At 53.3% G+C, this 12,053-nt stretch overlaps 1 protein-coding gene across 1 annotated transcript; it reads right to left on the bottom strand.

The window, feature by feature from the left end:
- Positions 1-4,221: 4,221 nt before the first annotated feature.
- On the bottom strand, positions 4,222-9,073 carry Ctu1 (cytosolic thiouridylase subunit 1). Its single transcript, XM_075952749.1, has 3 exons — positions 8,998-9,073; positions 6,333-6,875; positions 4,222-6,038 (listed from the first exon to the last, which is right to left on the bottom strand). Exons 2-3 carry the CDS (start codon positions 6,838-6,840, stop codon positions 5,401-5,403), a joined length of 1,146 nt encoding a protein of 381 aa, XP_075808864.1. The 5' UTR covers positions 6,841-6,875; positions 8,998-9,073; the 3' UTR covers positions 4,222-5,400.
- Positions 9,074-12,053: the final 2,980 nt, after the last annotated feature.

Here is a 12,053-nt window from a genome sequence, read left to right as displayed (position 1 = left end):
CTTCCGACCTCAGGGAGATCTCCAGGACCTAATCTGGCGGCTGGCGTGTATGGGATGGGATCGTGGAACAGGCTGAAGGAGTGAGATTATCTCTGAACCTAATCCTAGGACTTCCACATCAATCATTTCCTTCTCTTTAGACCCGAAATTTGTCTCATTACTCTGCTCCGAGACAGTACACAGCTGGAAAAGGCTGCAGAACACTGGCTGGGAAAGCCTGTCTCCTGGTCACTCCCTGCTAGGAGATAGTGTTTCTGAACCCAGGGCACGGAATACTAGAATTAGGAAGACCCAGCACCACATTAACAAAGAGTATAGGGTCCTTTGTGTCTCGACAGGAGGTTGTTTCCCAAAGTGATAGTGTTTCTCAGGATTACCTGACTCTTTTTCCTGCCCCAGCAAGCTGCTGTTCTCTCAAAGACCCCCAGTATCTGCTAAGGCCACCTGAGTGGGAAATCTGTTTGGTCTGCTTATTAGAAGGGGTACCTCTTATATTTGTATGGTCTTTTAAAAGATTTATTTTTAAGTGTGTGTGTGTGTGTGTATGCATGCATGTGAGTACCGGCTCCTTCAGAGGCCGAAGAGGGTGTCAAATACCCTGGAGCTAGTTACAGGATGTCAACCACCTGATGTAGAAGTTTAGAACCAGCCGGGCGATGGTGGCGCACGCCTTTAATCCCAGCACTCGGGAGGCAGAGGCAGGAGGATCTCTGTGAGTTTGAGACCAGCCTGGTCTACAGAGCTAGTTCCAGGACAGGCTCCAAAGCCACAGAGAAACCCTGTCTCGAAACCCCCCCCCCAAAAAAAAAGAAGTTTAGAACCATTCGGGTCCTCTGCAAGGGCAGTATATGCTCTCGGTGGATCAGCCAGCTCTCAAGCCCCTATTTGTATAGTCTTTGGACTCACACGGGTGTTCTTAAAGTCTTAAAGCACACTTAGTGTCAGCAGGAGTCTCCACTCTTGGTGAGAGGCTCTTTATGCCCTGGTATCTGTTCTCATCATCACCAAGTCAGCAGGAGTCTCACTCTTGGTGAGAGGCTCTTTATGCCCTGGTATCTGTTCTCATCATCACCAAGTCCCCGACTAGTTCAGATCCCCAGCCAACCTGAGGGCCCCAGCCTTGATCTCCTGGCCTCTCTCCTGGAGAGCTCTTTGTGTTTTGAAATAGGGTCTCAAGCCAGACTGGCCTTCACCTTACCATGTAGCGGAGGATGGCCTTAAACTCAAGTCCTCCTGCTTCTGCTGTCCCAGTGCTGTGTAGACCACCACACCCGGTTTACACAGTGCTGGGGATGGAGGGGGGGGGGGTGGGGTGGGGGGGGTGGTTCCGTCCGTGCCAAGTAAGCAATCTACCCGCTGAGCCACACTGCCGCCTAGCCCTGTCTGCTCCTGCCTCCTGTACCTGGAACAATGCCTCCTCACAGGGGCAGGCGCCTCCCGAGTTGTGGATCAGGTCTGCCACCCTTCTACCAGGCAGTTTCCCTCTCTCATCCCTCTCTTGGCCTCAGTCTTACTCAGCTCCTGGGTCGTGGCTTAAACATCACCTCCGCATTCTATGACACACCGCACCGAGCTGGGTGCGCCACTTCTAGGCTCCCCGTGTCCTCCTGAACCCTCACAGTGACACCAGCGGCATTTAGCCCTCTGGTCCTGACATGTCGGTGCCTGCACTTGCTTCCCCAACAGAGGGAGAGCGCACTGAGGGCAGGGGCCCACTGAGGGCAGGGGCCGAGCTGACTCAGTTATTTCCCCACCATCCTAGGCTGGGCAGAGCTGGGAGCTGTCAGGAAACATCTGCAATCATGATCTTGTCTTTGCCCTGCTGGGAGAGCTTCAGGGCTTGCTTTTGCAACTCCTGCCTGCCCCTCACGCTCTCTCCTGTCACCTCTGGCCTGTCCTCCTGTCCTTTCAGCCTAGCCATTCCCTCTGGCAGGAACACTTTGCGGCAGTCAGCAAAACACTCGGCCCTATTTTACATCGTTCTGCGCTGAGGCAGGGCTCTCTCCCCAGGTACACCCCTTTTCTGCTTAAATGGACAGGACACCAACCCCGTTGACACAGGTCAGCACCTGACTGCTGCAGAATATCGCGCCGTGTACTCTCCTCCCTCTTCCCTCTTCTTTTCATTTCTTCCAACCTCTCTCCTTCTCTGGCCTCCCTCTATCTTCTTGGCCCTTTTCTTTTCCTTCTCTGGCCTCTAGGTTCTGTCCCGAGCGGCTTCTGCAGTTAGCTGCATCACAGGTCTCATGCTCAGAGTTTGAGTACAGTATAGACACAAACATCTTAGTGCAAACTCCTCCAAGAGGCTGATGCTGCCTCGGCTTGGGCTGGAAACCCAGCTTCGGAGTCAAGGCCGCCGGGTGCGCAGATGTGGTCACAGCGCCCTCTTGTGGCCACATCTGAATACAGCACCTTTCTCACGCTAGAAACCCGAGATGCGGGCAAAGTCCCAGGGACTCTCCTGCTTCAGAAATGAGGGGGTGCCTTGCTGTGCGTGCGTCAGGAAGAAGGTCCTCTGGCTTCCAGTGTAAGCTCCCAGGACAGGGACCAAGAACACCTGCTCCCTCTCCGAATCACTGCTATGTGACGCTGGGAAAGTTACTTGGCTGGGTTGCACGTTCATTTACCATAAATGAGTATTAAACACATATTACTCTCATACTACTGCACTAACAAGGGAGGAACGCCCTCTTGGCACGAGGCCAGCCCCACAAACGCACAAGCTGGGAACAGTACTATCTGCCTGGAGAATCTTCAGCTCCGCCTCCCCTGTCCCCCAATACCCGCTTCCTATCCATGGTCGTTTCTCTTTACAGCACCCAAGGAATTTTTAGAAAGTGGTCTTTGGATGCACTCCCTGAATAGAAGCCTCGAAACTGGCATTCACTGTTAGAATAAAACCCAAGTATTTGACTCCACAAACACCTGGCTCAGCTCAGAGCTGGCAAATGGACCCCCTGCTGGTTCCTGGGAGGGATCGAGGTTATTCCCTTACCCTGGATGCTGAATTGACAGCTCCCTCCTCCAGAGGGAGCTCTTCCCCAAGAAACTTTTGAGAGTTTTGCTTTATTTGGGTTCCCGCTCAAAGGCCACCTCCCCAGAGGACCTTCCTTCACTGGCTTCTTCCTCCCTTCCTCTATTCTCTTGTGCTGGAGGTGTGGCTTAGAGAGGCTGTCTAGAATCCCTAGGTTTGGCTCATGGTTGAGGCCCTGCCTAGCTTCCCCGGTGAGGGACTGGAGTGTGGCTCAGCTTGTTAGACCCTTGATTCAGTCTCCAGCACTGGAAAGGGAGAGAGCGAGGCTTCCGGCCACCCGGTAGTTAGACCCTTGATTCAATCCCCAGCCCTGGAAAGGGAAAGAGCGAGGCTTCTGGCCACCTGGTATTTACTTGCACGCTGTTCTTTTCTCGCAGGCTGTAAATGCCTGTGCTCATGGCAGCTTCCTGGCACCTCGGGACCAAACAGAGGATGTCCAATGTTTGCTGAATGAATAATCGACGTGGTGCTTAATACCCTCAAAGAACTTGAAGGAGGCAGGGCATCCTCTCTGCCTTTCAGACCTAAGTTAATTAGGAAAATGGATACCAAGGGGTAAGCAGGTCACTTCCCTGAGGACAGGACCACAGAGGTTAAGGAGTGGAGCGCTCTCTGTCCAAGGTAAAAGCCTCTAGTACTCAGCCGGGCTACACCTGGAGATAGGACTCTCTGCACCAAGTCTCTCTCTTCTTGGGGAAGTTTCCTCAACCTCTCTATTGCCTATAAGGCAAGGTAGCATCCAGAAGCCTGGAGCCCCCTGGTGGCCAATCCTTACTATGCAGCGCCAAGCGGGACACAGTTGGCCAAGTACTTTGATCTCTGGACTCTCATCTCTGCAGAGATCTGATGGGGTGACGGCAAGCCAGTTCTATTTTCACAGGGGGAAATGGCAGTCAGAGAGGTTAAAGCACACAAGCTCTGTCCCCAGAATCCAAGCTTGGGGTGCCCCCTCACCCACAGCAGCTACCAGGAGTGGATGAGGCAGACACAGCCCCTGTGGCCTTCTAACTGAGTGACCGATAGCCATGATAGCCTTGAGGTTGCAAAGGAAAGAATGAGAAGGTACCTGTAAGCACTACAAAGCCAAACTTAAAACGAAGCTTCTGGAAAGCAACGTGTGCTGAAGCCTCGCACACTGACTCCCTTAGGTCTCTGTGGCTGTGATGAAATACCACGGCCAAAGCCTCTTAGGGAGGAAAGATTTTATTTCAATTCACATCTCTCAGGGTCCATTACTGAAGGAAGTCAGGGCAGGAACGGAGGCAGATGCCATGGAGGAACACTGCTTACTGACTTTCTCAGTCCGTTTTCTTTCTTTTTCGTTTTTCAAGACAGGGTTTCTCGGTGTAGCCTTGGCTGTCCTGGAACTTGCTCTGTAGACCAGGCTGACTTTGCAGGGCCTGTCTCTGCCTCCAGAGTGCTGGGATTAAAGGTGTGCACCATCACCACCCAGCAGCCTACTTTCTTACTACCCAGGACCACCCGCCTAGGTGACTGCACTGCCCACAGTGGGCAGAGCTCTTCCACGTCAATCAACAATCAGAAAATGCCCCAAAGGCTCACATATAGGTCAACCTTACAGAGACATTTTCTCAGATGATCCCAGCCTGGGGCAAGTTAGCAAAATAAAACAAAAACAAACAAACAAAAAATGACCAGCCAGGACACTGACCCAACAGTCATGTGAAAACTACACAAACTTGGTTAGGAATGTATCAACTCAGCAGACCATTGGCTTCCAATGACTCACAGGCAAAGAAAGTCATCAGATAGCAGCCGAGACCCGCAGCAGGGATTTCCCAAGCCTTGCTGGAACCTACCTACACCAGTGCATCTGGCCAACGGCTTGATTAATGACTTTCTTTTGTTCTAGGGCTGTAAATGGTTGTGTACTGGCTTCCACAGCAGTGTCCCTGGGGCAAACTGAACCCACGTACCCTGCAACCGAAGCTTCTGGTTCAGAACAAACTTTCTCTGACTCTCTCAGGAGCACGTTTTCCCTTGATGAAGGGGCAGGGTGACGATGTGAATGTGTTCCTATTACTCCTTTGACTTTGTTTACCTGACTTGGGCAGACAAAGTGAGTCCAGGGCTATTCGGAGCCCACAGAGGTGTGCAGGAATGCACAGTTGCCGGTCCCTTCTCCCTCAGGCCTGGTAGCCTAGCCCGGGGCTTCCTCACCGTCTCCAAGGTTCAGGTTGCTGTGCAGAGCACAGTCCCTCCATGGTACACAGTCACTCCACTTAGGAAGCTCTGGAAGGGCAGGGCGGTCACTTCACAGTGCACAGATCGCTTCACAAGAACAGGGCACTATTGGGCACGGTCACTTTTCAGGGCACAGGACAATGTAGAGTTCAGGATTCAGGTTACTCCGAGGGGCTCAGGTCACTCTGTAGGACACAGGTGGCCCCCGCCTGGTCTCCTCCTTCCCTGCACAGGGTGGCTCCATCTCTGGACTGCTCACAGCTGCAGGATCCCTGTGGGGCCGCAGGGTCACTGGTGGCCTGGCTTGGGTTCCCAGGCAGTGGCGGCTCAGCTTGCAACATGCGGCGGCCCTTGCCGATAGCCAGGCGTGGCAGGCCTCGGTTGAGGCCATCCAGGAGCGCACAGGCCTGGCAGAGCGCATGGCTGGCCAGTGCCCCGCAGCGCGTGCAGGTACCTGGAGGAGGGGGCCGAGCTGCTGGGGCAAGAGCAAGGCGCTCTGCTGAGTGCACAAGGTCCAGCACTGCCGATGGCCGCGCTGCCTCCAGGCGCTTGAGCAGGTCTCGAGCGTGGCCGCGGAAAGCCTCGGGTGCATATACGCACTCCTCGGAGAAGTAGCGCAGGCGGCGGAAGTGCGCGTACAGCACCACCTCCTTCTGCGAAGCAAACTGCAAAGGCCGGCACCGCGGGAGTGCGCACCCCTCGCCCGCAGAGCCCAGCACTCCACCCCGCGCCAGCCGCCCAGCATCACCGCGCAGGAAGTTCATGAGCACTGTCTCCGCCATATCGTCGGCATTGTGGCCTGTGGGATAGAGCTCGGGTGAAGATGGAGACAGAGGAAAGGGACAGGGAGGGGGCACCGAGAACTGCTGGAGAGGAACTAGAGAGGAGGTCATAGGGATTCCCTGGACCCGGAGACTGAGGAGAGGACCCTGTACATCCTCCGTAATGAGACAATGGAAAAGTGACCGTAAATTGGGGACAAGGAGAGTGGAGGGAGGCGTGGGGACACCCAGAGAGAACGGGAGGTGGAGACACCACGCCACCCCACTTCCTGACAAGATATACTACCCCTCCACACCCTTCCTGCGCTCACCAGTCACGATGTGTGTAGCTCCCACGAGGCGTGCACCCTCCTCCAGCGCGCGCCGCCGCAGCACCCCACAGAAGGTGCAACAGGAGCGACTGCGGCCAGAGCCGGCAGTGCTGCGGGCCACGGCATCCATCGTCCAGCCCCCGAACAGGTCTGCGTAGGCCACAATGGTGAGCGGCAGCTCCCAGCGCGCGGCCTGGCTGCTCACGGCCTCCAGGGCTGCGTCACGGTAGCCGCCGATGCCCTCGTCCACCGCCACCAGGTGCAGCGTGATGCCCAGGCGTGGCGCGAGCTCGCGCAGCACGTGTGCCAGTACCGTGGAATCCTTGCCACCCGAGGCGCCCACGGCCACCACGGCACCCGGGGGCAGCAGGCGCCCGGCGATCACGGTGTGCAGCACCTCGGCCTCAAAGGCTGCACAGAAGCAGGAGCCGCATAGAGCCTGCCCGGAGCGCGGGCGGCGGAGGGCGGCGCGGGCTGCATGGCAGGAGGAGCACGTTGGAGCTGGCATGGGGGAAGAGAAGTGGGTTGCTTGGGGTATTCACACTGTGAAGGAAAGAACAGGGGATTATTTAGTGCGTCTACATTGCAGGACTGATGGGAGAGAAGAGGGGTCACAAGAGATATCCACGCTGCTGGGTTAATGGAGAGAGAAGGGAAGCTGGTCGTCCAGGATGTCTGCACTTTGGAGCTGAGGGGAGAGAGAAACGGGTCACATGGATAGTCTGTGTTGTGGGGATGCTGCAGAAATGGTGTCCTACCCAGAGTGGCCCTTGCACAGGGGAGCCCAAGGGAAGGGCAGTTTCTTTCTGCACCAAAAAAATAAGGACCTTATGACGTGGTTTCAGGCAGAGAGGAAGACATGTAAGAAGGGGGTGCCTTTAAGAACCTTTTGAACAGTTTTGAGGTCACTATCTTGATGGAGGAGTCAAGGTAGGTGTCACTGACCTTGACTTCCAGGGTTGACAAGAACCCGGAAGAGCCTGCTATTTGAAAAGAGGGCTAGAGGTGTTTGGATTTTAGTCGGAGAGGTAGGATACGGGCACGCCCCAATCTTGACTACCACCCCTAAAAGGCATGGTGCCCTCTTCCGCTAGGCACACAGACGCTGCCTGCACCACCTCTAGGTTACCAGTAAAAACTCTCCAGGCTCAGCCCTGTCCGCCAGACCACCGCGTCTCCAGCTTGGACTAGCCAGCGGCCTCTTGTCATTCCCTGCAGGTACGGCTGCGCTGGGATTTACCACAATGGTCGGAATGATTCCTCAGCGGCCGGCTTACAATCACTAACTTCCACTCAGCCCTCAAGCCCCACAGCCCCTATTCCTTTCACCATATAGAGTTGTGCAGCGAGGCAAAGCCACCCTTCCAGGTGCTCAGACCAGACGCTCCGGGGTCTAGAACTCCGCTCCCCCCCCCCCCATCACTCACCCTGATGGGGGGCTCAAAATGCAAAGTCCAGTCTTGACATGCTTTCCAAATGTGCCTAATGCATCCTCAGAACTCACGCTCAGAAGCCTGAGTGCAGCCAATCCTACGTGTGGCTTCAAAACCAGACGGAGACGCCACATACTCCCCACCTACTCCACGGCCAGCACGCTTGCTTGGGTCACTGGTCTCTCTGCCTCGACCTTTACACTTGCTGTTTTGCGTAAAACAATCAGCAGATGCAGCCCAGTTACTTTCCCACATTGTTCTGTGACTGACGTTGCCCTGTGGTTCCTCCCCCTTACTCTCAACCCTCCTAGGACCCCCGCCCCCGCCCCCAACAGTTCTCCCTGACTGCTGAGCCCCGCAAGCCCCTCTCTGGACGCACTCATCCCTCATGGCTGAGCATTGCTCCTTGCAATATTTCCTTTCCAGCTTTTGATTCTACCCTTCCTCTTGCCTGGATCATGTCCCCATCAGTATCTCACCATTTCATTTCTTCACGCCCTGCCCAGCAAGCCTGAGAACCGCCAGGTGCCTCCAGGATGGACCTCCAAATGGCCCACTGAAGATTGTTGCAGGGCACCTTTCGGACCTCTGTGCCCCTGAAATCAGTCCCTTCTGCCTGGCATCTCTGTCTCCTGGGAGTGCCCACCACCTTCTGCCCAGTATTTATTCAGAATAGGGTGCAAAGTCATCCAGAAGAGCTTGCTGTTGTGAGTAGTCGCGTGTGGGCACAAGCAGGGAGCCAGCCGAGCTGATGGAGTGAACCCGGCTGATGTTAATACCCGGGAGGAGGAGGAAAACTGTGTACAGACAGGCACGGTGGTGCACGCCCTTAACCCCAGCACTCAGGAGGAAGAGACGTTTGAATTTCTGCAAATTCGTGAGTTCCAGGCCACCCAGGGCAACGTGGTGAAATCTCGTCCAAAAACAAAAACAAACGCAACAAATTAAAAAAAACAAAACAAAACACCAAGGGGTACTTCCGGTTGGCCGGGTTTCCTAAAGGGCAGAGAAGGGGTCTCCAGAACTATTTAACTATGAGCAAGGGAAGACAGGTGACTGTCACCACTAGGTGAACAGGGAGGCCTGGCAAGAGACCAGATTAGAGCGGGATCCTGGCCAGAACATGAACTGGCAATCTTAAAAGCGAGTGCTAAATCCCTAGAGAAACCTTCCACTCTCCGGTGGCACTACAACCCCGAGCCCGCTCGATCGGGAGCAAGAGGAACACTAACCTGGGTGGAATGGGCTCTGCACTCTGTCTGCCACGCGGAAGCCTGGAGCGGAAGCTGCCCTGAAACTACAACTCCCACAAGGCCTTGGACTGCCTTGCCTACGACTACCAGAAAGCAACAGCTACAGACGAGCGCCTGTAATTCTACGGCAACTCGGACTACAATTCCCAGCAACACTAGAGAACACGGCTTTCCTGCAGTTTACGGCTCCCAAAACGCTGGGCTCCAGAAGGTGCACAGACAGGCGTGGGGACTGAGCTGCAGCTACTGCTGTTGCCCTGGCAACGCGAGGTCACCAGGCGCGATGCTTGAAATCAGAAGTGACTGCGGTCTAATTTCCTAGTTTTGCGATTTATTATCCGCTGCTGCTGCTTCCTTTTTTGAAGGAATGTAGACCTCACACACAGACCAGGCTGACCTTGAACTCAGAACCCCACCTACTATTGCCTCCAGAACGCTAAGATTAAAGGCGTGCGCCATCTTGCTCTTTTCTATCTCCTATTTTCTTTTTTTTTCTTCAGAAAGGTGGAAGAACTCTAGACGACACCCAAGCTATTGTAATAGACCCCAGTAAATTGCCGTCTGTGCTTTTTTAATATCTCTCTCTCTCTCTCTCTCTCTCTCTCTCTCTCTCTCTCTCTCTCTCTCTCTCTCTCTCTCTCTCTCTCTCTCTCTCTTCTCGTTTTGTTTTTCGAGACAGGGTATCTCTGTGTGTAACAGCCCTCAGTGTCCCGGAAGTACCTCTTGTAGACCAGGCTGGCCTTGAACTCACAGAAATCCGCCTGCCTCTGCTTCCCGAGCGCTAGGATTAAAGGCGGGCGCCACCACCGCCCAGTTCATCGCGTGCTCTTTAAGGTCGCCGAGAACCTGCCTGGTTCTGGAGGTAGAATTACCTGTCCCATTCCGAATTTAGACTCAAGCATTTTGTCTTAAAGGGTCTTCCAAGGTTGCTTGTTTAACTGCCTGCTGGCCTCCTGGCCTGTGGGAAAGCGAGGGAGAACAGTCAAATAGCCTGAGAGTAGAAAGGCCGCGTCCCTAAGAACAGGAGAGTAAATTCTCAAAGAAGGATAGAGAATCCTTGAACACAGTGGGATGTGAACCATCCTCTGATACTTCCGCTACTGCTCATCTCTTGTGATATAAAACTAAAAATATCTGTTGTGGGAATGGCTAGTTGGGAGACAGTCTGCCGGGGACCCTTCAGTCAGATGCTCCTGCTGACTGTTGTGGTTGCCCGACTTCCCCAGCCCGTTTCTCCTGGATGTTTATTACGCGTCTGACCTGGTGTCCCATTATCTCTGCAGTCTGCTGTTCATGCCCTTGAAATGTTGACACCGCTGTCACAGATGATTCTCCAGCCTGAGACAGCTCTCTTTACACCACTGAACCACATTCCAGCTCCTCACTAGAGGATTCTAGGCACGGACTCTATCATTGAGCCCACATCCCAGCCTCTCGCGGGGAAATTCTAAATGGGTGCCCTAGCACGGAGCACCTCACTGGGAAGACTCTAGGCAGATGTTTTAACACTGGTGAATACGAGGCAAACACTCGACTACTGAGCTATAGCCTCGGCGTGCACCCCTTCTTAGGCTTTTGGTTTTAAAACAGGATCTCACTATGTGGCTCACACAGACCTCAAACTTACAATCCTTCTGCCTCTGTCTTCCAAGTAGCTAGAATTACAGTTTTGAGCTACAAGGCTGGGCTCAGCTGGGTGGTAGATTGACCTGGACCAGTAAGTTGAGAACTGGTCCTGATGCTGCGACCCTGCAATGCAGTTCCTTATGTTAGGTGACCCCCAACCATAAAGCCATTTTTGTTGATACTTCCTAATTGTAATTTTGCTGCTGTCATGAGTCGTATCTGTGTTTTCTGATGGTCTTAGGTGATCCCTGTGAAAGGGCCGTTTGAATCAAAGCAGTCCCCACCTACAGGTTGAGAAATGCTCACCTAGACCATGGGGATGATGTTTCAGTGCCATATTCAGAGCCAGGCCAGTTGTTGGGCCAGTCCACTATGTCCTGTGGTCCTTGTGTGCCAATTCCTCTTTATCAGCATCCCAGACAAATTGGCCAGATAAGTAAGGGAAGAAGGAGAGACCTTACCACACTACAGAAAACTAAGTATCAATACAGACATCTGATTAGTTCCTTCCACAGTCTTGGGGGAATGTGTGACCAAGTACTTGGTGGGCTGTTTTCTGGAATGGGTATGGTTCTATAAAATGAAAAGCTTCCACATCTGAGGCTCAAGGATACCAAGAACTCTAGACCAGGGATTCAAAGCAGAGTTCATGAGTTGGCATACCTAATGCTTAGTTGTTCTGGGTACCTGAGCAAGGAAAGAAATGGAGTCCAGGCCCCATTTTCCTTGGTCTGTTTATGGCCCCATGCCCTAATTTGCTTCCCAGTTGCTATGATAAAATACTCACCAAAATTAACTTGCATTTATTTTAGCCTATAGCTCACAGTCCATCACAAAGGGAAGTCATGGCAGGAACTCAAATCAGGAGCTGGAAGCAGAAACCAGGGAGAAACTCTACTTATTGACTTACTTTCGTGCTCACATTTAACTTCCGTTCTTATACTGGGAGGGGTACCATCCACAGCGAGCTGAGTCCCCCCACATCGGTCAACAGTCAGTAAGATAAGTCGTAGGCTAATCTGATGAAGGCAATTTCTCAACTGCGGTTCCTTTTTCCTATGTGTTACAAGTTGATAACCTAGCTTAGCAATCACATGGAAGGAGGGACAGCTGACATTCATTTACCACTGTCGCTTGAGTAGAAACTATCACATTTCTGTCCCAGACACTGCATTTCCTGTGGCACCATTACCTTTCACGAAAATAGCACACATGGGAGCTGGGGATAGACATCAGTTGACAGAGTGCTTGACCGTGGGTTCAATTCCCAGCACTGTATACATCACGTGTGCTAGTACATGGCTGTAACCCGAGCATTTGGGATGTGGAAGCAAGAGGATGTGGCGTTCACGGTCATCTGTGACCACACAGTGAATTTGAGTCTGCCTTAGTTATGTGGGTTGTCTTAA

The sequence above is a fragment of the Microtus pennsylvanicus genome, chromosome 18 (genome assembly GCF_037038515.1).
Source record: "Microtus pennsylvanicus isolate mMicPen1 chromosome 18, mMicPen1.hap1, whole genome shotgun sequence".
NCBI lineage: Eukaryota > Metazoa > Chordata > Mammalia > Rodentia > Cricetidae > Microtus > Microtus pennsylvanicus.
This window is presented reverse-complemented; position numbering and strand designations above follow the sequence as displayed.